Source organism: Apis dorsata, unplaced genomic scaffold (assembly GCF_000469605.1).
Source record: "Apis dorsata unplaced genomic scaffold, Apis dorsata 1.3 scaffold_162, whole genome shotgun sequence".
Classification (NCBI taxonomy): Eukaryota; Metazoa; Arthropoda; class Insecta; order Hymenoptera; family Apidae; genus Apis; species Apis dorsata.
In genome coordinates, this window is record NW_006263451.1 from 942,912 (window position 1) to 969,248 (window position 26,337).

At 28.5% G+C, this 26,337-nt stretch overlaps 1 protein-coding gene and 4 long non-coding RNA genes across 5 annotated transcripts in view; 2 read left to right on the forward strand and 3 right to left on the reverse strand.

Moving 5' to 3' along the window:
- LOC102679653 (ubiquitin-like protein 3) overlaps window positions 1-26,337 on the reverse strand; it is a 71,254-nt gene that overhangs the window by 1,094 nt on the left and 43,823 nt on the right. The window contains exons 2-3 of the mRNA XM_006613782.2: window positions 4,181-4,289; window positions 1,512-1,676 (exon numbers count right to left, since the gene is read on the reverse strand). Of these exons, the coding sequence (XP_006613845.1) occupies window positions 1,512-1,676; window positions 4,181-4,289 (274 nt within the window). The remainder of the gene's footprint in view (window positions 1-1,511; window positions 1,677-4,180; window positions 4,290-26,337) is intronic.
- Window positions 4,356-5,514, forward strand: LOC102679536. Its single transcript, XR_421461.2, has 2 exons — window positions 4,356-4,855; window positions 5,246-5,514. It is a non-coding gene; the product is annotated as an uncharacterized LOC102679536 (long non-coding RNA).
- LOC102679449 lies at window positions 5,835-6,500 on the forward strand. Its single transcript, XR_421460.1, has 2 exons — window positions 5,835-5,942; window positions 6,028-6,500. It is a non-coding gene; the product is annotated as an uncharacterized LOC102679449 (long non-coding RNA).
- Window positions 7,918-10,056, reverse strand: LOC102679364. Its single transcript, XR_004150190.1, has 2 exons — window positions 9,850-10,056; window positions 7,918-9,190 (listed from the first exon to the last, which is right to left on the reverse strand). It is a non-coding gene; the product is annotated as an uncharacterized LOC102679364 (long non-coding RNA).
- Window positions 16,565-21,202, reverse strand: LOC116185347. Its single transcript, XR_004150186.1, has 3 exons — window positions 20,174-21,202; window positions 17,771-17,915; window positions 16,565-17,672 (listed from the first exon to the last, which is right to left on the reverse strand). It is a non-coding gene; the product is annotated as an uncharacterized LOC116185347 (long non-coding RNA).

The window sequence follows — 26,337 nt, forward strand, 5'->3', positions numbered from 1 at the left end:
AAGCAGAATGTTGTCGGGCTGGTATGTGCATGTATCCGCCGTTAGGCAGAAGACCTGTAATTAGCAAAAGTGAGATTGGGATCTTTAGCTAATATTGGATATTATAATTTGTTATATTGAATAATCAATATATAAATAATATTAATAAATGTTGGCAATAAATATTTGTTGCATATTCTTTTATATTTATAAATTATTGATTTTAGAAAAAATAAATAAATTAATAATATTACTTATAATTTCAAATTTAGATGATATAGTAGATATATATGAAATTTTAATTAAAATACAAAAAAAATTAATAAAAATAAAATTAGATTGAAATACATATTTTAAAAGAATATTTTTAAAAAAATTTGTAAAATAAATGTATAAATATAAATATTTGTAAATAAATATATCTCTAAAATTTCTAATATTTTAAATCTATTTGCAAAATCTGTTTAAAAAAGACATGGAAACAAAAGATGAAAAATATAATATAATATAATATAACATAATTTATATAGTAACCATAGGGAATGAAAAAGTAAATCGTTGTTATCTCGAGTGCACATAGAATATATTTATGGAGGATTAACGAGACCGCACGGAGAAAGAAAAACAATATGTTATGTAAATAATGTTGCATTCCATGTTTATTCCACGAGCACATGAATCATGTATAATAAAATAAAATAACTATATATTCATGGTTTTTCTTTAACTTTATCATATAACAATATCTGATAATGCCTCATATTACGAAGTATATAGTAGATGAGAAACCATACGAAATAGGATGCGTCTTTCTTAAGTTTAAAAATATTAAGGAAAGAAAATAAAATTGTAATATAAGTTAACCTAATATTTATATAATATTAAAATACATGGTATATACACTATTGTATTTTAGAATAGATATGTAATTTATTAATTTACCATAAACATCAAAATAGAATTAGGATTATTATATTAATATAAGCATAAAGATAGTGATATAATTTTGTTTAATCTCTTTTGTTTCGATTATTTTTTTTTATTTATATAATATCACATATTTTTCATTTTGAATTCTATCAAATAAACATATCCTAATAATCTCTAAATAATTTTTAGGTGATGTCAAAGAGAAAGATGGAACTGTTCATAAATGCAAATATGATGATATAACTATATCAACATTTGGATATCATCCCTAAGAATCTTTAAAGAAATTAATATGATACTGCATAGAATATATGGTTCTATTATAAAAAAAAAAAAAAAAAACGAATCAAATAGCTTTCACCTGATTTTAATAATAAGATCTAAACCCATAACTGATATTAAAATTATTCCAAAAAGCAACAATATTTAAAAATTCTTTTAGACAACTATGCTCGCTCGAGAGAATCCACCATTAAAGGATTAAATCGCGGCTCTATATTGGTTATGGGGAACATAAAGACTTTCCTTTCCCTGGCCAGAACTGTGCCTTTCATTTTTCTCCTGGACAGGATAAACAAGAAGATGGCTGGTCGATGATTTACCTTGAGAATTAGGCTCGGGAAGGTTTTCTCGTGGGACCAGATGCATCACCGTGGTTTTCCCGAAAGGAAGCCCAAGAGCACCGAGCGTGACATTGCTGTGCAGAAAACGGCCCTGGTAGATTAACCGCAGGATCTCCGCTTTAGCGACTGCTTCTTCCGCCCAGTCTGAAAAGACAAAGAGATAGGAATCTCGTATAAGATCTCGAAACGATCTTGCCTCGAATATTTTCAACGTTTTCCATTGGTGGAACAACATGATGAAAAAAATAACAATAAGTTCATTGGACTTATAGAAAAGACGCGAGAATATTTCACTTTGATAATTTCATCAATCGTAAAAATTTTTTGGTAAAAATTTCATGAACTTTCCTCGACTTTTACCGTTCATCGTCTGAATTTAATTCGTCGATGATGTAAAAGAAACATAGAATGGCGCGCAAAAGGATTTAGAAAGATTCTATTGTGGACGTAAAAGATAAGATTATGACGTGACCTAATTATATTTCTTGAAAATTTGTGATGAATAGTAAGAAGAAGAAGAAATTAAAATTGAAAATAAGAGACAAAAATAATTCAATATTATGTTATGTTTCTTAAAAATGCGTGTGAAAATTTTAATAATTATGTTAAACTAGAAAAATAAAAATTATTTTATGCTTTTTCATTTTCATATTTTAAATATTAAATATTTGAAATTATTTTTTTGTAGAAGAAATATTTTTATATATATTTCTGTATATAAATATATGTATTAAAAATATTTATCATAAAAATTATTTATATTTTTTATAATTTTAACTTAAAATTTAACTTTTCAAATATACTACTATCAAAACATCATGATAGATTCAAAATATAAAAATCATATGTATTATTGAAATTTATTTTTAAATTTATTTTTTATACTTTTTATAGTATTTAATAAAAATATTTTTTTTATATCATTTTAACGCAAATTGTGACAAATTCTAATAGAATTTATTTAAGCATTCATAATACAGCATGTAATATTCATAAATTATATAAATTATATATATTAATTATAAAACATCAGATAAAAAAAATGATGCTAAATTGAATTATTATATATTGTATTCAAAAATGAAAAAAGATTTTCTCTTGTATTATATCAGATCAAACATGATCAAATATATAGAGAATTTGGTGCAGTTAATTATTGAATTTTTGGATAATATTATCTAAATTAATTATATCAACAATAATAATTCTCGTGTAATTTCTCTTTTCTATTTTTCAAAACTAAAGTTAATTCCGACGCGACAATTCAAGATAACAAAAGAGATGTTGCGGTCATTGAATACATTTTAATATTAAACGGGTTACTTTTCAAGTATTGAGAAGATTTGCATTAAAACACGCTTCTTAGAAGAATGAAAACCCATTCGATTCACTTTTTACAGTATGGAAATAAAGGTAAATCCAATTCTTTTTTTTTCTTGATTTTTTTTTCTTAAGATTAATATATATAATGCTTACGAGAAACTTAGTATTTCGTATATGATAAAAATAATCTAAAGTGAGATTTGTTATAAAATTGTAGATTAAAATAGAAAATAAATTTTTAAGAATTTTATCTTGTATTTTTTTTAATTTAAATTTATTATAAGTACCATTATTTTATTTGCTTTTAAAAAACAAGAAACAATAGTAACATAACCTATAAAAAAATTTCTAATACTGTATAATACTTGACATGTCGTTCTGAATTAATGAATTCTATAAAATCTGTTTTTTATTATTCTGTATTTTTATCGTTAAACAAATATAAATATATTATTTATTTAATAAGTTTCTTCAATATGTAATTAATAATACTTACATTATTTTTTCAAGGCATTCATAGAAAATAATAAAAATAATAAATGATATTTATAGTTTTGAAATTTCTTGTTAATTAATTAGTTTTTATCAATTTCTCTTTTTTAGCGTAATTTTTATCAGCAAATCTCAGTTGTATAATAAATTATGTCAACAAATTTCTCATTCGGTTTCGAAATTTTTGCTTTGCTTGTTTCGCCATCTCGCGTTGTACCATGCTTAATTGAATTGTACTTCATGCTTTTGATATATCTCACGATAGATGGCGATATTTTATGGTCTATATATTTCTGCGAGTGTTTTCAATTCTAGTACTTTCATGCTTCACGTAGCCTGACAATGATAGACGATGAAAATACAAGCGTAAAATACTATCGTATAGTGTGGATGAACAATAAACTACGTTTAATTTATTGATAGAAAAATATGTTCGTCTAATATATTGTACAATATAGTTATTGTATGGATAATTGTATAAGTGAGTCTTGTGACAAACACAACATTTCTATGAGTTTCTCGATGATAAGGGAATTTCTATGATACATCATGTCAAGTGAAATTTCGAATGATAGATTAACACGATAGGAGATTTAATCGGATCGTCTTACACCATTGTTCAATGCGATTATTTCGAATCTTGTGAATATGCAATATGAATTGATAAATATTGTCAAACTTTCGTAAATTTTATTTTATTTGTTTTTATTCCTTTTTGTTCTTTTATTTATTTGTTTTTTCATAATAAAAATCTTTTATAAAAAGAATCATATAGTTGGTTAATTGTTTCATGTATGAAATTACAATGTAAATAAATTTCAATAATAACGTACCTTCCGGCCAGTTTTCAAACACATGGTGCGCTATGTCCCCCGCAGAGTCGCTCGGACTGAATAGGAACTCTTTTGTCTTACCACTGACAAGAATGAGGCGTAGATTTATCTAAACAAGAAAAAAAACAAGGTTTCCTTAATATTTCAATTTTTTTGATCTTTTATAACAAAAAATATCGTGTACCGATATATTATCTCAAACATTAAAACAAATAAAATTATCTGCACAATTCGTTTAAACAATTTCATTAATCCGTCAATCCGTTTGTTTGCAAAATACTTGGACCAACAAGTCACTGTTCAGTTAACGTTTTAAATACAAAGGCAATTCTTTGCCTTTAACTGCGATATTGACTTACAAAATGAACTCGAATAAAAGCGTCAGGCGGTGACTATAGATCATCTCTAGCACCCTTCATACTCTCTCGCACGAGTACACGTGTCGTAATTCTCGTTCGTTTAAACCCTTCACCCTTAATCTTCATTTTCTCGTTGTGCTTTGAATCGCAAATGTCGCGCCCCTTCGTGGTGTATCTCTCTTACTTCGAGGGGTCCATAACAGAGGTCGCCTCTTTGGCTCGTCCGTTATAAGGACAAAGAAGAAAGAAAACGCGCTTGGAAAACGTTGAAAAAAAGCTTTGCGAGGAAAACTCAAGGCGAAAAGGACTATAAGAGGTATTTAAAATTTACATATGTGGTTTTTTTTATTTATCTTTGCAAAGAAACATACAGTATGGAAGGGAATTAATTCCGACTTTTTTTGTCTTAAATTTTCTTAATTTTAACTTTTATATTTCAATCCCATTTAAGTAATGAACAAAAATTTTTTTAGATAACTGAAAAAAACAATCAAAATTATTAAAATGTTACAAATAATATATAATATGATAAATAATATGATATGAAAAATCAATATAACCTATAAATATGATCATGTTATATGATAACAATAAATCATTGAAATTAATCTTTTAACCTTTTATTTTTTACAAAAATTTTGTTCAAAGAGAAAAATATTTCATATTTTATACAATAAGATCGTAAACATAAGTTCATTATTTCCAGGAGATCTAAGATTCCCTTAAGAGACTTCAATTGACTTAAGCAAGTCACCAGCCACGTTTCATTCGCACAACAACGAGGACAATTAAGACTATATTAATCATCTATTTCTCTCTTTCTTTATCTCCCTTCTCTTTGACTGAGTCGACAAATTACGGTCAGTGGCCGTTTTACGGACGCAAATTCAATTACCGTTTCGCACAGAGACCGGCCAACATAAATAATTACCAACGAAGCCAGACTCGTGGTCGTTCGGAGGAAGTAAAATAGATGAATAGAAAAAGAGGAAGAGAACTTGTGATTCTTCGTGGCTTTTGTGGTCGTAAAAATCCGATGCTAGCGTTGTAACAGCATAAATCATTGTTATCTAATCACAAATAATCGATGTTATCATATAAGAATTATTTGAGACTTTGAGACTTTCATTATCGATCAAATCTAAAACTAAGAATTTCAAATTTATGTAAGTAATCGATTTATTTTATTCAAATACGATGATTTTATTATATTTTGATATCCATAGGTAATATCGTATGATATTTCATCTAAAGTAAATTCAAGTGTTGACGTCTATAAGTTCATCTATAAAAAAATTAATTACATCATATTACATCATCTTGAAACCATTCAATATTTATTCGAAACGTTTTTTGATATTTCTAAAAACAAACGATATTCTAGATGATGAATTTAAATGAAAGTAGTAAGTTAGAAAATATCATAATATAATATTTCTTATTAACAAATTTATTTTAATGCTAAACTTTATCATGTTTGAATAATAGGATTTAAAATATCGAACTTTATGTGGACGTAACACTGCTTACATTCGTTGCTTCGAGGACGCTACTTCATCTAACATTTGAACGTTCCCTCTACAATCGTGTTCTTTTGCAATACTCCATGGTATTTTATTCTCAGTACCCCCTTTTCTCTACAATGAGCTCTTTTGTACCCGTTACTGTATCGCCTTTTATCATTCTTGTTACGTTTTTCATGTTTCTTACTCAACTGTAGTAATGAGCATTCAATGAAACTCCAGGATTTTAAATCGTGCTTTAAAACTTCAAATGCAAGACGAATATAATAGAAACTTAATCATGGTTTGTGCAAAATTAAAAAAAAATAAAGAATGAAATAAATTACCGACAATATATCGTATAATATACATAAACAGAAAGATTTGAAATGAATAAAATATTATTTTTCGCAAATATTATTTTCTCTTTCATTCAACGTTTTATTTTCGAGACAGCATCTTATTTCATAAGAAAAATTAAAGGAACATATATTTATATTTATTAATTTTAAATCTAAACATAATTTATACATTAGGATATCTCATGAGACTTCAAATTTTGGTCAAAATTAATTTTATATATATTATATCTCTGATTTTCTTTACATTCTTTATATTCTCAAGAAAATTGAAAAAAAAAAATAAAGTTTAAAATTCCTTAATTAACAAATAACGGATATCCGAAAATATTCCTTAAGTCCAATGATGTTCGATAATAAAAAATTAATTAGCGATGGCCAGTCGTGAACTCTGACTCAGTCCAATCATAAATATAATTTAATGCTATACAAAAGTTCATGGTATGCCGTTAGTTCGTACTTTATAATTAATCCGCGCGAAATGGGATCTCGTGGGTAACGATAGACCCGGACAAATATTTCCGCTTCTACTGCAGCGTGCACCGGTATTCCGCCATAAAAGCTCGTCGTCCCACGCGAGACAGTTTCAAAACACGTGGCGCAACACCACCTCCGCATCTCTTCCCTTTCACCCTTTTCCTGCATTCCTCTTTTTTCCTTCGTTTCGTTCCGTTGTTCCTGCTCCGGCAAGAAACGAAAGCATCAGAGAGGGATGACAAACTTGGTCGCACCTGTGTGAACTAGGGTTTTTAAAGACACACACACAGGTATAAAGATACACGACTGGGTAGCCGACGATGAGAGGAAAACGTGTCGGTTTTAAAACGGTTGAAGCTGCAAGATTTTTCGGAGCGGAGTTGCTGTGGGTGGTGGAAACTTCAAAGGGACTTATTCATGCGGTAGCATTCGATACTCGGTTTTTTACCGTGCTACACACGCTTGTAGTTAGACGCTCGTTGGACGGAGTGTGTTTAAGGGAGAAGAAGCGTATGTGTTGTGCTACCTGATGCGTCATCCACGACTGGATGCTTTTAAAAAGCTGTGGAGGGAGAAAAGCTGTTTCAGCTTGACAACACTTTCCGGCCTCCCGGTTCCTCTGCGTAGAGAAGTTCAACCGCATGTTCAGTAACAATTAGTTCTCAAAGATAAAACGATTAGAAGAAGAGAGAGTAGCAGAGGATAGGAAGAGAAAGAGAGAAAATGTATGTAAAATGTCCCACGAATATGACGAAGAATAATGTTAAATATGGATTTATACAAGGTTTTGAAATTGATAGTATATAACTGATAAGAATATAACTGTATAAAAAAATGAAAATTGCATAAAAAAAAGTTTTATATTGAAAAAATTGTTTTTAATAAATTATTCTTTTGTTGGATATTATATATGATCTAATATTAGTTTGGAATATTATTTGACACTTATATAAAAATATTAATTTTTAAATTATATCAGAGGTGACAAAAAGTTTGTTTTTTTTATATTTCTTATTATTACAGATTTATTAGAAATTTTATTATGAAAAAATATCGATTATTTATTACGTTATAAACGAAGAGACGAAGATAGATTGAAACAGTTTTATCTTTATCACAACACCGCGTTGCTTCATCTATTGCAAACTTAAATTGCTTATAACTTAATAAATAACCCTTAATCGATATTTCTATATACTAACCTTGGCCTCCAGAATCGATCCTCCAAAAGTATCTCATATATATTATATTATATTAACACATATATTTACTTAAAGAAAAAAAAATGAGAATGAACAGAATTTGAACTCTTCAATCAAAAAGTCAATCGAAGACTTTCTTATCTACGTTACAATATCCTTAATTTCTTAATTCCTTCTTATTTAATAAACAACAAAATTCCTATATCACAATATTATGACGTATATCATAAAATACATTCTGTATATACATTATGTTAAGAAAAGACGAGTGAGTGAGGGCGAACGAGGCAGATTAATAATAAAAAGGGAAAATATTGACGAGTACACGTGTAGTCGATAGTCGTCATGGACGCAATGTAAAGAGGGATAAAAGAGGCGTTTCGCGACACTATGTAGGGAATGAGCTTTCTCTCCTGTAACGCAGTTGGGTGGTTCGTAAAGTGATGCTTTGAAAAGTGCCGCTTTAAAAGATGAATATGTAACGGTGGCCTTCGTCCTCGACGTGGCCCTTTCCTTTATTTGCACGATGAGTTTCGGAACTTTGAAAGAAAGCCGAGTGAAGCGGACAACTCGCCTCCGACACTTGGTTCTCTTTTTCTTCGTCGTTTTCTTTTCCTTTGGCTAATTATCGTGACTGAAGAATAGCGACTCATTTCCTTTTTCTCGATAGAATGGGAGAATGGGACTTTCCACTGGTGTCGAGAAATCGCGTGTAATTGATAAATTTCTTTTTATTTGTTCTCTTTGTGAGATACGTTGCTGCATAAATGTTCGGAACTATAAAACATATTGAAGAAAGTATTTATATATAAAATGTAAAGAGAATAATTTAATTGTAAATTTCTTTGTATTAAAAAAAATTATTCAAATTTAAGTTAGGTTTCATTTATGAAAAAATGTGATAAATTGTTTCATTTAAATAAATTATTAAGATTGTTAAAATTTTATTATACTTATCTGTTCATATTATTTGTTTTAATTAATAATTCTTAATAATTCTTAAAAATATGATAAATTGTGATTTAGATACGTAATACCTTAATTCTCTGCTATCATAATATATTTTAAAAATGCTCAATCGACAAGATAAATCTATAATATTTTTTTCTCCCTGTAAAAAACAAGATAATAATTCTTACAAATTTAATCATTATTCATGTCATACAAATTTAAAATAAATTTTTTTTTTCACAGCAAAAGTCTTATTATAATATCCAAATAAAAATTAAATAAAAAGTAAGAAATATATATCGTAATTTTATTTCAAATCATTCAAATCGAAAAGATATTGCAGATACAGAAACGAAATTATTCAATACAAGGCATACTTCGAAAGTTTCTCTCATTTTTTGAAATATACATTGAAATCGTGTCAAATTTTTTGTCATAGAAAATCAAAGAAAAATTAGTAATAGAATTTAAATAAAAAAGAGAAAAAAAATAGAATAGGATAGAAAGAAATAAAATATAATATAGAATATTTTCAACGAATTACAGATGAATCTACTTTAAACTAATTTCATTAGTAATTAAGGGTATCACAATACCTACAACACATTGCCCGTGGCGTCACTTGTAATAACAACGTGCAACTGCTCCCGAGAGAACAATCGAACATGGACTATCGATCGTTGCGAGAACACCAATTTGTATTATGCATCGTGTTGTGAGTACCGATTCTAAACGGCTGCCCTTGCTATCGCGGAAACCGGGTTTTGTTTGTATAAGCTGAATTTGAAATCAGAAAGCCTAACAATCGAAAACTCTCACCCATTTTCCGATCAGCATTCAATCGGTTAGTGGAATCTAGGGTTTACGATTTCCTTTATCGATGAAACTGACTTTTTGAGGTTATGAATAAATTTCATATGAATTTGTGAATTATATGAATGAATAATTCGATCGATTCGAGTGAGATATTCAGATTTCTTAGATTTTAATCGAAACTTTATTATAATTTTATTTTGCCATTTTTGTTTTTTATTTTTTTCATTTTCTTCATTTGGATTTATTCTTATTTTAATTAATAATCATTAAAATTTTTTTTGCAATAGAATTTTTTGAATACAAGTTTTCAAGATGATTATTTTCAGGAAACTTTATACGATCTCTCTACAATTTGCAAGCTTTCAATTTTATACGAAATCTCTCTATTTCGACGCCAAGCGTATTCAGTTTCACTTTAAATGCAGTAGCACAATACATGCTCTTCTAAAAATTATTCGCACGTTGGAAATGCATTTCACCGTGTCAAGCGCAACGAATGTCCACTCTATCCATTTCATGTCGATTCGACTTACCGGTGCACGAAACAAGTAAAATCTAACGAAAACCAACAAGTCAATAACTTTTTTCGCCTGTCCAATCTTCAATCTTTTTGGAATTTTGAAAAATAAATACGTAGAGATTGAAATGACTGGAAATCACTCGTAATTCTCGTGTCTCTTGTTCAATGTGAAAAAAAAAAGTTTTATAATATACGGTCGATACATCTGGTTCCGTTTTTATCGGTAATATACACGAGATATTCGAGAGAGTATAGTAAATGTGTCAAAAATATCACATCCGTAGTACATGACGTGAAATTCAGATTTTATTTAAAAAAAAAAAAAGGTGAAAAAAGACAGAAGTGAGAGAAATGACTCGAAATAGACAACGAGGGAATGATAGAAATATTTTCTCCGAGCTTTGTGATACACATAACGATTTTTCTCTTTTTTTCCCGAAGTATCCAGGTTAAACGTTTCGGTACAAGATGAACACTTTGAATACACTGAAATATTATTTTCAATAGAATTCCTATGCAATTTAGACACTAATACCGCGATCTGTTTGATTAGGATCAAGGTTGCAAAAATCTAACGACACGTTTATCAATGCAGATAGGTTAAGTGTACTCGTTATACAGTTCGAGTGTTAAAGCACTCGTTAAGCGAACGTAACGAACAGAGCACTAGACTGCGCGCGCTTCGTTATATCTTTTCCATTTGCTTCAGTGAAAAGCATTTGTCGCAACAAGAACAAGATGTGAAATGATGAGAAAGAAAAAAAGAAAAATTATGAATTTACGTTGGCAATTCATTATTGGAAATAACATTCCTTTAATTTTATAATTTATAAGAATGTCTTTCAATTATTACACTTTTTAAAAATATTAAATCTTTTTTTAAAAATTGAGGTTAGAAAATATAGTGAAAAATACAGTGTTTCTGATGTAATATTATATTTCTTGTCTTGAAATTTTTAATTGTTTTAAATTCCATTTGAATTTTATATAACTATTAACTTTATATTTAAAATATAAAATTTTGATATATCTTTTTAAAACATTTATAATATTGTTTTTCTTTTAAAACGCAGGCTATTATTAACGATAAATTTAATTTATCGTTAAAGATATTATTAAAAGAAAGTATAACCATTAATTTATTCAAAATGAATATATAACTGGTTCATTAAGATTACAAAAATTTTCTTTAATAATTTTCTTGTCTAACAAATGTATTTCGGTATCGTGCAAAGGATCATCCTATTAGTCAAGGCATAGCCCGCCTAGAAGAGCAGCTCATATTTCAGTCTTTCTCCTTAGTGAAAAAACACTGGAGGTCTGAAGATTGAAGGTAAGCTAATACCAATAGTTCTTTTTTTCATTCGACATCTGTTCAAAGTCACTTTCAAAACACTTGTGTATTTTTCATGCCTTACTAGATTAATTATGATACAAGGCGTAATGAATTAGGATGTTTATCTATTAAGAAAATACATATGAAATAATCCCTAATTGAATTATCTCCCTGATAAGAGAAAAAATAATTCTAGGCTCACGTGATGATGATATATCAAAAATAAAAAATAGATATTTATTTTTTATTATTATGAAGAAATGACTTGATTTCTTTTTAAATGATTAAATCAATTCTAAAAGAATTAATTTAATTAGAATATTAATTAGAATATAGAATATTAAAAATAATTATTAAATCAAAGATTATTTAAAAAAAAGAACTCCACAAAATATATCTTTCAATATATTATGTATCTATGTACATATTCTTGTATATTCAACCAATAAGGTAACTATAATGAATATAATTATTCACGTTTCTAAGAACTATTCTAAACAGATCAGTGAAGAAAAATATTATAGTGGAATCTCTAATTAATTTTTGTGTAACAAACTTATAATAATTCCAAGGTAATGAAACTGATTCGTGGCAAACTTGCTTTGTCATTTTAGAATCCAGTGCACGAAGGTTATGGTTTATTATGGTCACGTTAAAGTAGCGAATGTAAGAAATAAGTCTTTAAAATTCTAGGTCAGAGTTGCACTCGTGCGAAGCGTTGCACTCAAAACTGGAGTGTAAAATGTCCATGGAAGAATGAGCTGCTCTTGTGTCGCACTATGTAGGCGACACTATTTCGCTCACTAAGTTCAGATATCGTTTTTCACCGTGTATATCTCATGGACAGTGCTGCAATGTTGCCATCTTAATGCTGACACGTCGTCTTTCAAGGCTCAAGAGCTCTGATTACTCTTTCTCTGATCGCTCTCAAATTCGCTATTTCAGATTGATATATTGTGAAAAATATACAAATTTCGTCAATTGATTTGTGTTTTAAAACAAAATATAACTTAGAAATATTTTCATAGAAAACGATTAATAATTTCTTTTAAAAAAATATTAAAGTATGTATTCTTAATTTAAGAACAAATTTATTAATTCAAATATACAATCGGATATATATTGGATATACATAGTCAGAATGTATCATTGCTATAAGTCATACTATAACTTTATGAGGCGTAAAAGACAAATCCAGATGTCAGATATGAGAAGAATGGAAAACGGGTTTTAGCTTACAAGGAACTTAATCGAGACAACGTTGTTCCGAAACGTGTTAGATCGGCCACCGGGAAAAGATTAAAAGCAACAATTTGAATAAGAAGCTTAACACGGCCGACACAATAGTAATTCCGCGCAATTTACATACTTAAGCGCCGGTTGAAACAGGTCACCGCGTCATTACGTAAATACTCTGGAGAAAGAGGGCGTTTCACGCGGAAATAGTGGTATAGTCGTTAACAAGTTGTACACAGTGTGAATAGAATAGAAAAATATATAACTATTTTGATCGGTTTCCGATTAATCGATTCTATTTTTGATGGAAAAAGGAGGAAAATAAATTATCATATGTACATATGATTTTATTTGAATATTTTATAAGAAATTTGTTTTATAATTTTTATAATTAATCATTTTTTAAAACATGGGCTTGCAATCTGTGAATCATCCTCAAAATCATCATTGCAAAATAATTTCAATATTTATAATGAAAATTTTAACATAAATGATTTATTGTTTATTGTGAAAGATATTAAAAAAATATCAAAGATCTTTTTAATTTTCATTGAATCTGATTTATTCTTAAAAATAAAATTGAAGATCAATCTCTAATAAATTCTACTTTTTTCCAGAATAATTTTCATTCAATAATAATTCTTCACATCAAAATCATTCCACGTTTGCATTTAATTTAATAACATTCGTTAAGATGATCCTCTCTCGGCGGCGAGATCACCAAGGACTGCTATTCGACAAACAGGAAACAAAGAAGGAAGAGACAAATGGTCTAATAACGAATAGAAGCATGTATCGGGGGAAGTTTACCTTGATTTGGGGAGAGTGCACGTCATAGGGTCGAGGCTACGATATAACTACGTCAGGATTCGTAAACTGGGTCATTGGGGCATTCGAGTGCATTTATGTGCATATGCATAGAGTATGACCTAGATTCGGAACGGGTGCGCGCGACCGTGCTCGCCCTTCGCCTGAAAGCGTTGTGTGCGTCCGTCAAAGAAGCTCGTCGAAAAATACGAGCCAGGTTCCGTGAATGTATGTCGATACCATCGGGACTTCCGAGTGAGACAGAGCGGGAGAGTCAAGCGGCGGCTGCTGCTCTGCATCATCATCCCTCTATGCTGTATTCTTCAACCATTTTTTTGAGTTGCGACCTCCTTTGTGATATTCGAATAATTTGCAACCTCATATTTTCTTTATAAGAGAAATTTAAAAACTTAATATTTTATACGACTTTATTATCGCAAAATGATTAGCGATACTGTTTTTTTCTGAAATTAAATAACGAGACATCTGGTACTGCTATGGAATATAATTATGCAATTGTATTAAAATAAATGAGCATTGAAAGTCATTTCAAATGAAAATGACAGCAATAATTACATCCTACAAATTATCTTGCGAGTCACAATTCATGTAAAGAAATATTGTTCTATAAGAACAATTAAATGATTTTAAAAGTGTACTAGAAACTATTATATTTTATAATACAATATACTTTGTAGAATATTAGCATTTGGCATGTTTAATTTATTTACATATAGATTCTTTTATGTTCTTAATCTTGAATAAAATATTTCTAATATAGATAGTTTATTTTGTATATCTCTTAATTCTCAACAAGTTCAAATTTTGATTATGTACATAAAAATCCAAATAGAAATAAATAGTTTAGAACTCTATCTCAATTCCTTCTTCACATTTCCTGATTTTTTATTCAATTAGTTAATAAGTGGATTCAATCAATAAAAGTTTAGTTAATAGAGTATTAAAACGTTCCATTATAAATAAAGTTTTTCTATATGGTAAATATATTACATAATTGGAATTCATATAAGAGATTATCAATTTTTCTCACTATTTATGATTTCTCATTTAAATAATAGTATAAGGATAGGATTCATGTTCAAATAAAGTGGATTCAATCGATTGAAATTCAATCCATCAGATATTAATTAAAATTTCATCATAGTAAGTGCAATTTTACAAGTAGTATAAATAACGAGACCTTTAAAAGTTTTTTTTAACGAAGATTTAATTTTAAAATAACATTTTGAAATAGAGTTATCGACATGTTATCGAAAATAAAATTTTTAAAAATAAAAAAAAATTCAAAATTGTGCAACGAAAAAATCAATTACTTTAACTTGCCAAATAGCATCTTCATCCTTGATGTTATTTATAGTAGGAACATCTGTCAGAATTAATTACTTGCAATTTAAATATTTTCATGGAAAAAATATTAAAAGTCATAACTAAAGACAGATATCCTTTTCTGATATTTGATTAATATTTCTTAAATTTATTCTACAATTTATAACACAAATATTCTCAAATAATAAATTATATTCATCGATAATTTAATATATATGGTACAAAATATAAATTAAAATTATAATAATAAAATAATATAACTTAAAATTAATCGAATATAAAATTTAAACTGTCTTTAAACTATTATGGTTATCTATAATCCAATGATTATACTTATATTATACAACTTATGATTAAGAGTTAAAAATGATAATAAATTAATTTCTAATGATCAATATAATTTTAAAATAAAATGTATGAGTTTCTTATGGAAGCCGACTTTTCTGTAATTTTCTGTAGCTAGCATATGTGACGTCAATGCACGACTTGCTTAACAAATGAGAGGCAGTAGCGCCTCCGCCTTTGAATACAATTATAATTTCATACGATATTCGTTCGTGTGTTACATTCTTTCTTTTTTCTTTTTTTTCACCATCATCGTTTCTACTGTATCGTCGTGTTTAGATTATTATATTTTCTTTCAGCATGTTGCAAAAGATATTAACAAAATAAAAAAAATTTACAAAATAAAAAAAAAAACTCTCCTGATTTGAACTATAATAAAATAAAATGTATATAAATTATGGATTATTTGTATTTTTAAGGAATTTTGTGAAAAGAAATAGTAGTAATAATAATATTATTAATAGTAATAGTAGTGGTATTAATAGTAGAGAAAGAGAGAGTAGAAAGAGAGAAGTTTGAGATTCCGGGAAACTGGTTCGTGTTTTCGGCTTGACCGAAATGGGAGGCTTTATCGATTGAACCTCGGATGGAAGTTATTGCTGAGGACCTTGTGCTACGTCACGGATGGAGCTTTGTTGACGTAACTGCAAAAACAAAATCTTTTTATTGAGATTTAATATATGCTTTTTTTTTCTAAATGAATTAAAATAAAATGTGTAGTGAAAATAAAACTTTTTTGATCTTTCATGCTTTTTTTTTTAGATAATATTGGAATTTCAAAGTTTTATTCTTTTTGAAATTAATTATATAATCTTATAAATGGCTATAACTCTGAATTAAATTTTATATATAACATAAGAAACTAGGAAAAAACTTTGAATCATTAAAATGCATATTTTTACTTTTTAAAATTTTGTTGATTTATAAGAAAGCTTGATTGCCTGACATTTCTTTTGAAATTTTTTATAATTTTACAAAGTCATTATTTTCAAAATAGTGCATTATTTTTGTTATTTTTCTATATTGATACATATTTTACCAAAAAAATAAATATCAATAAACTAATTTTGCTATTGTACTTTGTTATTATGATACATATAATTTATCATGATATTTTGATGCAAATATAGCTTTATTATAATACATGAGCTAGATAATAAGTGCATTCTAAATGCAGGAACAATAAAATAAAAGTTCATATGAATATATATATACTGCTTGACCTTATTTTCAAGTATTCATTTTTGTATTTTAGTAATCTTTTTCGAAAGTAGAATACGCTAACTAGATATATCGTTCATAATTCTGATTAATCACGTGTTGCAACATATATTTCAGAATTTATATGCAGTTATAAAATGCATAGTGCATTTTTCTCTACACGTAATAAATAAAAATAAATAAAATATCATTTTTAGACATGTACATTCAGTATCTTGGATTATTTATATTATTTAATTATTTCAAATATATTTTTGGAATTACGAATGACATTATATTTGAAATGAAATTCTATGCTTTATCATTATTAAAATACCGAAAATATTATATTGGGATTAAGAATTTCACAATATACAATAACTAAATATACAATTCAAGAATATTCTCTACTTTCTTATAATCTGAAAAAAAAATGCAACGAATATTAATCATTTTTCAATTAACTATATATTTAAATATTTAAATAAAATTTCTGAAGAATTTTTCTTTTTTCAATAAAAAATTAATATCAACAATTAATTTCGATAATATTACCAACAATTAACATCAGAAAGATAAATTCAATGACCTAACACAATATCAACTTTCAAATAATCTTAGATTTAACTATGATTATACAACCATCAACTTTTATAGCCATTTTTAAATATTTCTCGGCATGCAAAATTATCTCGAATATATGCGCGATCCTTAATCCTTAAACCTTCCTTGGTTTCTTAATTTTTCTAATCGCTAAGGCGCCACAAAGCTGTCGTTCGAAACCCGTCTCTTCTACGTGCGTTCTCAAGATGGGTCAATGAGATACCAGAAATTATTCAGACGAAAGTCGCCACGAGTCGAACGTGGCTGGGCTCCGACTGACGCCAGAGGCGGAGATAACACCGACACGCTTCCGCCAGAAACGAAATATTCCGAACGGTTTGCTGCTCCCTCGTTGGATGTCTCGCCTGGAGTCTTTACTGCCGTGCAGGGATGCATCTATGCGCCGCTTTTTATTATGGCCACACTCCTCTTCTACGAGATGCGGGTCAAAAGTATGTGGTGAATGCATTTTCTTTTAGGTTATTTTTGGTAAGAATGACAAGGTTGTAAGACAAATCATTATTTGTTACCTTGGGCAAATATTTTTCCAAAAGATTAACATCTAAGTACTTCGACACGTGATGGATGGTAAGTGGAGATTATTAATATTTTTATTGTTATTTTTGTTTTGGAATGTGATTATTAAATTTTCAAATGTAATAATAATTATTTAACCTGAAATATATATTAAAAAAAATTAGAAAGTGTATTGTAAACATCATAAACATGAAATTTTAAGAGTAGTTTTTTAATAAATATCTTTTAATAATATGATTAATTGAAAAAAAATGCAACGAATATTCAATAGTCAATAAAAAATTGACTATAACTATAATATTGACGATAACTATGTATAAATGAAGAAATATTGTAATTTTCATATTAATTTACCATTTACAAAATGCGTTATTTTATACAAGATTTTTTTAATAAATCAGTATTTCAAATAAATATGTTGAATTTTTTAAAAATTTTGTTACTTATTGTTAATAATTCCAACAAAAAATCTATTCCATTATTTTATGCAATTTAATAAGAATTTTTTTTCTTCAATGTCTAGATTCTATAATTTCTATAATGATAAAATCATTGCTCTCGAAAACTGAAAATAAGGAATTCATTTTCGACGACAAATGAAGGACTGAGAATGTAGTAACTCCTTTGACGTAATTTTAACGAGGCGAGGATTTTCACGTGGCACCACTTGTTAACAACGCACAAAGTGTGCCCCTTTTAATCGGGTCGGTCTTCATCATAGCCGATTTCAAACTGTAATTGGATTGTGAGATCGTGAAACGGAAACGATTTTAGACGATCGTTTAGGATGTCGACTTTGAAGCACGAAAACTTTAAAGAACTTTCTGATTGCGATATTCAATAAAATAAGAATTAAACTGTTAACTTGGAATATTTTAACCATGTATTCATTTCAAGATCGACGTAATTATCGTAAAAATTATTACTGTAATTTTTCAATTATATTTTTAAGCATATATATATATTTAGAAGATTCATTATATTTTTCGATTTTTATAAATAATATTATAAATATATTAATAAAATTGCAAGAAATATTCGTAAATATTAAAGAGTTACAAATAAAGAATTAATTTTCTGTTATTAAATCGAATTTAACATATATATCTCTTCGATTAAATAAATCTCGTAAAATCCATGTCGATTTTATCACCGCTATTCCATCCCTGAAAATTAATAACGGATGTAACAGAAACAGTTATTTCGGTGAATGGTAAAAATAGTCGGATCTAATAAAGTAACGCGGTATTCATAGACTGATATCACGATGATCGTCAGATAAGGAGGGACAATGGGATCCAACATCGAAATGAATGATAGCATATGCACGATATCTCGGACAATATTTCATGCTATGCCGTAATATTTTTAAGGAGATCACTTTTCCTCCATGCAATACGCTTTTGTCCACCGCTATTCTATATTTTCGATTCGAGATCCTCGAAGAGTAATATAGGTACATTATTAAACGGAGCATCGCGAAAAATATAAACGTACATGGAATGAGGATAGAATATATTATCAGAGAAAAGGAGAAAAATGAAAATTCTTTCATCGTGCTGTGATAAAGCTGATTTATCCATGCACAATGGCACATTATTTGTAGATACGTGGAACAGAGATAACGGTGATATAAACGAAGACGGATTAATGATCCGTGAAGTCCGATATTTGCAACCTTGTTTTTTGATTATCTTCATAAGTTTCGTGTAATTTTCATACAAACTAATTATCAGATCATAGTTTATTATGATTAGTAGATATTATGAATATATGAAAATTCGATCATATCATCTATTTTATTAGCATTATTAGACTAAAAATACCAAAATTATTGAATTTTGTTAATAATAATTTCTCGCATAGAGTTTCTAAAATCTCAGATTTAGATATTGTGAAAGAGAAATTTAATTTTAATTCTAAATTCAAAATTTAAAATTTAATCTAAATTTAAATTTAAATTAAAATTCAAATTAATTCAAAACATTAATTCAAAAACATAATAATCTAACCTTGTATTTATAAAATTTGATTTTATATTTTTGTGAAATTTTTTGAACTTACACTAACTAACGCTTAACCTAAAAATATTTTTAAAATTATGTTAAAAGTTGATGTAAGTTAATTCGATGTTTTTTCTTTGTTTATTTTCTTATTCTCTTCAAGCTAACCTAAATGCTACCACAATCTACACAAGCTACCTAAATGTACCAACTCCTAGTAGAAGTATTAAAAGCAGGAAGTTACTTTGCTGCGATTTCGCGCGAATTTGCTGGAGAATTCAACGGCATTCATCGTAGCCTCGAATCGTTTCTCGAAATGGTAGCAATCCCGCGAACTATCTGCTTCGCGTAAAGCGTTAGAAAACACGAGGAGAATCCGCATATAACACTCACTCAGAAACTTTCTATCTGCTTCTTTTTTCTTGCACATTCTGATCCAACGATCCAGTGAGAGTCAATGGCAGTGCATTGTTGAGGCGATCGTGTTCACGGAAAGGATACAGCACAAGTACAATGCATGCCTACGGCGAGAAAACAAAACGTGAAAAAGGAATGGCGGAAAAAAAGAGGAGACTGGCAAGGCTTTCGTAGAAATTACGGCGAAGCGCCGGTCAAGATAACGACCGGCTATTGTTCGTGGAAGTTATACTTCTTCTTTAGGGTGGCTTGCAACGGCTTCCTCCCAAGACTTCTTTCAGGCTTCGCCATGAACACAAGACGCCAAGTAATCGACGCGTCGCGATCGGAACTAATGGATACCACGTGACACAGTTTTAACGAAAGAGTAGGGAATTGTGTTACTCTAGGGATTTTACTAGATCATAGGAATTTTATTTTCAGTATTATTTTTCTGGTGTAAAAATTTTTTTCCCTAATTACCTATCAGATTAATATTTTTTTACGATAAAAAGTTTATCACTTGTTAATTATACGGTTAATATATAATATAAAATGATAAAAAAATTGAAGAAAAAAAAATACAATAATTATAGAAGTATTTAAGTATAGGAATATTTAATTCATATATTCATCTTTAAAGCTTTTTATGTGAAGTTCTCTTTGAAATTCTCTTTTTTTCGTTCGATACACTTGTAGAGAAAGGTTCATTAAAGACTAAAATAGGTCATCCTACATGCATACAGACTGTGGTCTGTAATATACATAGTCTCTTGGTGAGGTAGAAGTAACATACTAGGACGATTGTACTATTCTTTTTTCTAAGCGATGATACGCTCCTATGTTTCATAATACTAGTAAGCTTTTATCATGCTCATACAAAACGAAACTATTACTTTTCGTGCACTTTTCTTTTTTGCTCTAGTGTTCATTTTTTCACATACTATTTTTTTGAAAATGATGATTTCTATTATTAAAATTATAAATATAGAATATCTTTAAATAAAAAATTTTGGAAAATTATATAATATGTAATTAATAATGTTAAATATAATTTCGTTAATTGTACTAATATACAATTTTATTATTTTTTAAAATTTTGTAAAACTAATAAATATAAGAAAAACATATATTTTATAACAAACGTTAATATCAAACATTAAATATTAAGCAACAAATATAATCACTTTTATATGAGCATACATTTATTTGCATATAGCATACATATTTTAAATGAATCATTATATCAGATCAATTGTATTTGATGTTTCTCAAAATTCTTTTAAAAAGAAGACACAGCTAAGAGAGCTAACCTAACCTAATAGATCATCAACGACTAAAAAAGAAAGAAACGAAAAAAGAATAAAGAAACAAACTGAATCCAAATGAATAAAATAAATATAATATAAAAGCAGCAAGAGATGGAAGAAAAAGCGCAATAGACACGAACAACGTGAATTGTGTACAAATATTTTCATAGAAATTATTTTAGAAAATGGTCCTAACGATTAGATCGGATTTTCGACGATTCGAGTTACTCTACATGATTATTTTTCATAAAATGAAATGGAAACACCTGGTCAGGACTTTTTAAATATATATATTACATAGTAAAAATGTTTATTTATATAAATAATAAATAATATATTAAATAATAAATCTTTTTGAGAAAAAAACAAATTTTTTCATTTAAAAATATAAATAATCTTTTTCTAAGAAATTTCAGCAATTTATGTTTATAAACATAACCTTGTATATTTACCCATTATTATAATTAAATGATATTTCAATCTATAATTCTCATAACACTTCAATATGTACACAATTCCCTTAATTCCAAATTGTCAACTTCAAACATAAAGTTCGTCTCGTAAACCGCGACAATATTGACAAGCTTCCATTACCTTGTTGCATGCGTGTAAATTAGATGGTCTGCGAGCATCGATCACCAGGAACGTTTGAAGCGTGTCACGATCGTTTTAATGCAAACGCATCGTACTATACCTGTATATATACATACGGTATATGCATATTGCAATCATGGCGATTCTACACAGATGATTTGTAACACGAAATATACACGTGTATCGTTGAAACAACTTACCGATCCGGTGTGCGCTGAGGGCGCCAATATACGCACATAAGCGTTTTATCAATAAATTCCATCTAACTGCGAGATTATCGATGAGATCCGGCCATCTCGTCGATGTCATGGGCATTGATGTTAAAACCAGATGGAATTCCCAGCCGGTAGACAGGACCATTAAAATAATTGTAGTTCTCGTGTCGTTAACTAACGGCTATAAATGATGACCGGGAGCCTGATTTATTATCACGCGGAACGACAATGTCGTTTACCGACCGAGGAACATGTCGAAAAGTGGTTACCAACGTTACATGCTATTAACTCTTCGCGAGTAAATTCGCTAATTGAGATTTGGATTTAGATTTCTGTAATCTGTATTTGATTAATGATCAAAAAGAGGATGACGAAAATTTTAACATATCGTCAATATATAAACAATTATGTCTTGTAACATGAATGAATCAATGTTGATAATATTAAAATTATTGTGATGTTTTATCGATTGTTAAAAAAGAAAAGATCGATAATTGAATATAGAGTAGATAGAAAAGGGGAGAACAACTATGGCAATTGTTCTTCTCGATCGTTGTATTATCATATAAATTGTGTATATTAATTGGTAATTGGAAATAGGAGAGCTGTTTTTACTGATATTGGCATCTACCGACTCGTCGGTTAATAATGGGAAAAAAAAGAAAATTTAAAAGAACATTATTTTCAAATAGATAGATAATTATATCTAGTAATAAATAGACGGTCAATCGTGAATCAGTCATATATTGTGAAGAAATAAAAGAAGAAAAATTATGTTATTAATGAAATATAAAGAAAATAAAGATCGTGAATGTTTCGTAAAATATGAAAAGATCATAAAAAAAGGTGTTTAATTTTGATTAATTAAATTCCAACGCTAGTTAATGACTCGATAACCAAGTATATATCATTGATACAAGCAATTTTCCCAATCTTCACGGAATATCTCGAGCTAGTAATTACGTCAATTAGGGGACGACCTTAGGTTAATAAATACTAATGCTGTCCCATCCGGTATGAATGTTTCTGTTCAGCTCGTCGCTTGCTAACAGCGGCGAGTCCGGTTTAAACCTCGTAACAAGCGATAATTTCCCTCAAGGTGATGATGCAAAAAATTTGCATTTCCTATAAGAATGTGTCAAGTATCGGTAAACATGCTAAAGTTCAAAAATTTCCATTCGACATTCGATCGTTATTGATATATTATAACATTCAAAAGATAATGGGAAGAATTTATGATTCTAATATGATTCTTTAAAATTTCAAAAATATTCATAAACTTCTATATTAAAATTCTATATAAATAAAATAAAATTAATATAAAAAAGAAATTTCTTTAGATTCTGCATAACTGAATATCAGATTTTAAAAGTGTGAAAAAACATTGTAATTATAAAAAAAATTAAACAACGCGATAAATTTTAATTTTTTATAACAATAAAAATATATGTTCGATTTCACTTGTCACACGTTTTCAATTCTATTGTGGCTTTGCTAAAATATTCCAGCGACCTCCAGAACAGTGCCATTATCCGAATTGAAAACATCACGCTCGCGAATAATCGCGAATAGGCCAATAGGCAACCTGAAGAGCTAGTAGTTTCACTTTCTGGCTGACTTCCAATGTCCCGGAGACCTGAATCCGTATTTCGTATATCGATCGATATTTTTTTTTTATCCATGTGAAACTATCCATTACACTTCTTCACTGTGAATATATTCTTTCACATTTTTTAGCTTTCTATTTGACAACTTATCATCACTGTTTATTAACATACACAATGATATTCGTCCAAAGATTTTTCATCACTTTTTTATTGACCATTTAACAATGAAAGATTAATTATAGAAAAAAAAAATCTTAAGTCAAATCTTAATCTTAACGCAATTATTATACAATTATATTTAAAGTGAGAAATATTTAATGTACCTCTTCTGATTTTGAAACTAAAATTTCTAATTTTTTCCATGAAATTAAATAAAGTTCAACTTTTAATCATTTATTTCTTAAGACTGTATATTAATATCCAGAACGTATAACGAATTTTCGTAATTATATAGAAGCTTCTTAAAAATAATCTTTCTTTCAATTTATTTCATTATCATTTTAAATATCAATTATTGTAATAACGAGAAAACAAAGTTGTCCGATGTTCTAGTACAAGCGTACTTGATCTAGAAGTGTTGTTAATAAGCAGTGCGTGGTGACAAAAATGCAGAGATCAATTAAGGTTAACAGCTTGTAATTTTACGGCATTTCTGTTTCCTATTCATTGCAGAACAAAAAAAAACCGAACAAAAACGGAGAAAAAAAAAGAAGAACGACACAATTACGACACAAACATGATTAAAACATGAATATATCATAAAATAAGTTTAAAAAAAAAACCATAGAAATTCATTTCAACATGCGAAAAAATTGCTTACATTGTGTTGCTTAATTATATAACAGGATTGGCCGATATATAAGACCGTGTATCATTGATTGAAATTTAAACAGATTAACCGAATCTTATCCGAGGCGAAAAGGTTAAAATCAGAGAAACCTTTGCGAGGGCCGCCATTACGATCTATCGTGGCGCCCTCATTGTCCTTCCACCATTCTCTAAGTCTTCTTTTTTTCCTTTTACGAATGCGAAAGAACAATGCGGCCTCGTTTGACGATCGAACGAAGTTAATTATTGTACAGGCTCCGATTCACGTACCTTTCGAATATCGATGTTTAATTTCTTCAACTTACATTGTTCGTTTCCATTGAAATTACATACACGTAGAATAAAATGTCGCGCGTTGACAATACTTACATTGTTCTTCGGAGGATTAAGTTAATAAATTGATGAGGAGCAATGGAGAAATAATTGCTCTCGCGATTCAGATAGAACTTATATTAACTAACTTATATTAGTTATCATATGACTTTTATATATTCGTTAGAGAACTGGAATTTAAGTTTTGTTCTTATAACAAAATTTACATACTCGATATTACTTGTAATTATTAGATTGTTAGATTTATATTTATAATTTGTTTCGTAAAGTTTTCGAAGTTATTTTAAAAACGATAGAAATTATATTATAAAAAAAGGAAAAGAAAAAATTTTGATGAAAAGATTGTTTTTTAAAATTTAATTTATCCCGCATTGTTATCATGATGCTTTGATTTTATTCAATGAAAAATAAAATCTCATATAGAAAATAAAAATAATAAATTTTTAATTTTCTATAATCGATTTGATTATTTGATTCCTATCCAAGTTTTATTCAATATTCGATCTTTTAATGTTTTGAATAACATATTAATGACAATAAAAAAATATATATTTGTCTTACATTCAATATCGACATATTATATTCGGTTGATTATTATAGCCGGATTGAAAGAACGCTGACAAAAATTTTCGGCTATCAAATGCAAATCCGATAGACTCTCAACGAACGCTCCGATATTAAATTTCATACGTCCTGATTGCGACCCGAATTCTGTGGAAACACTTCATCGACAGGAAGTGTCCAAGAACTTGACACCAAAGACAGGGATGGTCTTAAATTTTTTAACATGTATTTCACACGCCCCTATATTGCAATATTTGTCACGTTTTATACGAGATTAGCAAGTGTTTTAATACTTAAAAAATCTATTATAAAAGAGAAAAAAGAAAAAATTTATATATTGTGATTATACAACATAAAAAAAATTGCGTATATATTATTAAAAAAAACGCAAACATTTTGATTACAAATAGAGACGTGTATATAGCTAGTAACTTAATTTACAACACTTGTTTGCGATATCAAGTCGCAAGTGAATTGTGCGAACATAAATATTCATGGAATGCTTAGTGTGTCTGATAGATCAAAGAACCGTGAATATGCATGCTCCTTTGGCAAATCGCGTTAATAATATGCGCTATCAGATCCTGGTATATTAGCCGATTACCTCCTACATGGATGCATATGGAAATGTGTATCAATCGACTTCTGTTCGTACACAAATCTCACTAAGTCTCTGATAAATATTTCAAGCACGAAGCCTTCAAACCTTT